General features: G+C 35.1%; 1 protein-coding gene across 2 annotated transcripts; it reads right to left on the bottom strand.

Moving 5' to 3' along the window:
- Positions 1-448: 448 nt before the first annotated feature.
- Positions 449-3,008, bottom strand: LOC107869981 (two-component response regulator ARR9). Of its 2 annotated transcripts, XM_016716347.2 has the most exons (6): positions 2,593-3,008; positions 2,272-2,357; positions 2,037-2,123; positions 1,503-1,573; positions 1,252-1,424; positions 449-1,165 (listed from the first exon to the last, which is right to left on the bottom strand). In XM_016716347.2, the coding sequence occupies exons 1-6, from the start codon at positions 2,678-2,680 to the stop codon at positions 1,149-1,151; spliced, it is 522 nt and encodes a 173-aa protein (XP_016571833.2). In that variant the 5' UTR covers positions 2,681-3,008; the 3' UTR covers positions 449-1,148. The 2 variants fall into 2 exon arrangements, with proteins under 2 accessions (XP_016571833.2, XP_016571831.2); XM_016716345.2 differs by having other exon boundaries at positions 449-1,424.
- Positions 3,009-3,292: the final 284 nt, after the last annotated feature.

The following is a 3,292-nucleotide window of genomic DNA, read 5'->3' as shown; positions in this document are numbered from 1 at the left end:
TGTCAAGATACATAATATATATATCCAACAAATATGCATTTTTTTCTTTGTAAAGATACATAATTAGCTTAGGATATATTTTTTTCGATTTTGGGTTTGTCGAGATACATAATTAGCTCTCGATACATCCAACAAAGATACATAATGAGTTGGGATCTTTACTTTGTAAGGGTTGGTACTTGTGTAAATATGGTAAGTTAAAGGTGTATGTTTCTGTTGTTTTTCCTAAAAAATATAAAAAGTAAATATGAATTTAAAAAGTTTAGAGTTTTATGAAAATTGGATTATTTTATGAAAATAAAAGTTTTAAATTTCTTTTTGGAAAAAAAAATCCAAAAGTGAATTCAAAAATAGTGAAAACACCTCTTGAGGTATTTTTCAAAAATTCAAATATTATGAAGATATAATTCGAAATATTTATGCGCAAACAACAACAACAACAACAATATTTCCACATAGTGGAGTTTGGGGAGGGTAGAATGTGCGCAGTCCATACCACTACCTTCGAAGAAGTAGAGAGGCTGTTTCCGATTTGACAAGTATTCTAAAATACTGTGAATAATATTCATGGCCAAATGCCTACGTAGTTCGCGAAAAGTGATACTCTAATTAACACTTGTATTTGGACTTAGAAGTCGGACACATACATTTGAATGTTTATATGAATTTAAGGAACTCCAAAATCATGTATATATTGAGTTAGAAGTGATGAAATGTGGATAGTGACGCAAGAAGAATACAAGTCCCACGTTGCTGTCGTCGTCGCTGCTTCAGTTGACAAATATTTCACTAGTTGTTGAGCTCCATTCCTCCTCTTGTAATTTCTTAAGGTTCGTGTATCCGATGTCTTTTTGGAACATTTACGAAGTCTCTTAGCTTGCTATCTTTTTCTTTTTGCTTGATCAAAATCTTGAATTCAGAGTTAGTTACTATGACGATCCATTGGAATTTGATCACCTTTTCATGCTGGTGTTACAGGCCAAAGGTTCAGGATCTGTACTGAGTTTTTCAGACAGCGTCATTGGCGCTTTCTAAGCATGTCATCGTTGAGGTTACCAAATACTTCAGCATTACAGTCGGTTTTGGTGAGTATACTCTACAATCTATCCCCAAGTGCAGTACGTGAGGCTAGAGGTTTTACTGACGATCTAGCTAGTTTGAATTTCTGTTGGAATGGAAGATGTTAATGATTTGATAGATGATCTAGACAATGCACTTAGAACTGCACCAGCATATAGCATGGATCGTCACCTGAGGAAATGTTTGCGATTTCAGGTGATGATTCTTGGTTTACCTTTGTGACAATTTTCTCAGGTTCATCAAAGCTTTTGCATTTGGTTTTCATCATGTGACGTTTAAGCTTATTCACATCAGCTATCCTGGCTGGTTTCAAGAAAAATTCTTCTGCACCTTCTTCTAAACATCTGGTGAATCAATCAGAAAATAATCTTCAAGAAAAGAAGATGCAAATACTAAGGGAAAAAAAAGTTGTTTGTTCTTACCTACTGATTCTTGAGGGAACATTCTCAGATGACATAATGACTAGTGGAATGTTTTTCAAGGATGGAGATTCCTGTCACAAACAAAAATCTGGTTTTTACCAACGACAACGACAACATACCCAGTGTATTCCCACAAAGTGGGTTCTGGAGAGCGTAAAGGGTACGCAGTAGTCCATACCACTACCTCAAATGAAGTAGAGAGACTGTTTCCGATAGCTAGACCCCGACCCGGCTCATGACAAATAATAGTATAATAAACAAAAAACCATAAACTATAAAAGCATATAACAAAATGAGATAACACAATACACATATATAAAAGAGAAGGTTCAAAAGGGATCCAATAAAGGGAAGACAAACAACCATAGGCTGCTGCAGATGTCCTTTCCACATCTAACTGTGTAGTACAGATGAACAAGATTTTATTATAAGATTCTCAACTGATCTCAATATTGTGACAGATGAGAAAAGACAACATGTACTATTAATTTCCACAGTACCAAAAACAATTTGATTAGGAAAAAGATAATGTACCTTAATTTTCTTGAGCAAATCATAGCCTGTCATTCCAGGCATACAGTAATCTGTGATAACAAGATTTACTTCCACTTCTTGCAAATTCTAGACAACATAAAAAACTAATTAATCTTTCATGGAAACAGTAAGAATCAAAGAAGATAAAACCAACTTTAACATGATTCCCAAGAACCAAAATAAGGAAAAAATTCTTTAAAAAACAACTAGTCATCAGTAAAAGAACATTCATTACCTGTTGGGCATGAGGAGAAACACAAGGGTCATGTTGATGTAACCCCAAGAATTCTAAAGCTTTGTTTCCAGAATCTACAGTAGTAACTGTCACAAATTAAAATGCAGAAAAACATTAGTAACAAAAAAAAAAAGATCTAATCTTAAAAGAGTCTCTACAACAACATGGCCAGTGTATTCTCACAAAGTGAGGTCAAAGAAAGGGTAAAGTGTACGCATGCAGTTCATACCACTACCGAAGTAGAGAGAGGTTGTTTCGGATAGACCCCGACTCGGAACAAATATTCTTAGAAGAGTCTCTCAATCTAAAAAAATGGAATACCTTGGCAAGCAGAGATTCTAAAGAGCCTCTCAATCAGCTTCCTATCAATCAAGCTATCATCAACAGCTAAAACATGAAACTCTTCCATTCTTTGAGTCAGTTATATTCTATGTATAACTAAAAAGCTATCACCAAATTTGAATTATTAACTTGGTGGTTGGCATTGGTTCTTTTTTGGTCTTTCTGCTATGATGATATTTGAGGAGTTTAGAGTGGGGGAGATTTGGCTTTGTAATGAAATAAGTCCTACCAAAATCCACAACTCACAAAGCAAGATCTGACCAAAACAATATCAGGTTGATAAAAGGGAAAAAGATTACAGATTGGCTACTACTTAGAATAATAGTAAGGATTATTAGTTGATTTCACCTAGCTAATTACTATATTAATATTTTACAGAAGGAGAAATGTACATATTTATGCATGTGTACCTGAAAGAGAAGGGGGAAGGAAACTAAGTAACTATTGAGATTTGGCAAGGAAAGAGGTAGAGGTTAGGTCTCCGTATACCTTATCCTCCGCCCTAGACCCTTGACGGGATTACACAGGGTATATTGTTGTTGTTATGCCCATTTTATGTTGGAAACAACCGCTCTATCTCTAAGGTAGATGTTAGGTCTCCGTATACCCTACCCTTCCTAGACCCTACTTGGCGGGATAATTACACGGGGTATGTTGTTGTTGTTATGCCCATTCTATG

The sequence above is a fragment of the Capsicum annuum genome, chromosome 5 (genome assembly GCF_002878395.1).
Source record: "Capsicum annuum cultivar UCD-10X-F1 chromosome 5, UCD10Xv1.1, whole genome shotgun sequence".
In the NCBI taxonomy this organism is placed as follows: domain Eukaryota; kingdom Viridiplantae; phylum Streptophyta; class Magnoliopsida; order Solanales; family Solanaceae; genus Capsicum; species Capsicum annuum.
Note: the sequence above shows the minus strand (reverse complement) of the source record. Positions and strands in the feature narration are given on the sequence as shown.

Coding starts and splice junctions, on each gene's coding strand:
- LOC107869981 (XM_016716345.2), bottom strand. CDS start 2,680: ATGGAAGAGTTTCATGTTTTAGCTGTTGATGATAGCTTGATTGATAGG. Junction 1,574..2,036: donor ATTTGCTCAAGAAAATTAAG/GTACATTATCTT, acceptor TGTTTGTGACAG/GAATCTCCATCCTTGAAAAA. Junction 1,425..1,502: donor GTTCCCTCAAGAATCAGTAG/GTAAGAACAAAC, acceptor TTGATTCACCAG/ATGTTTAGAAGAAGGTGCAG.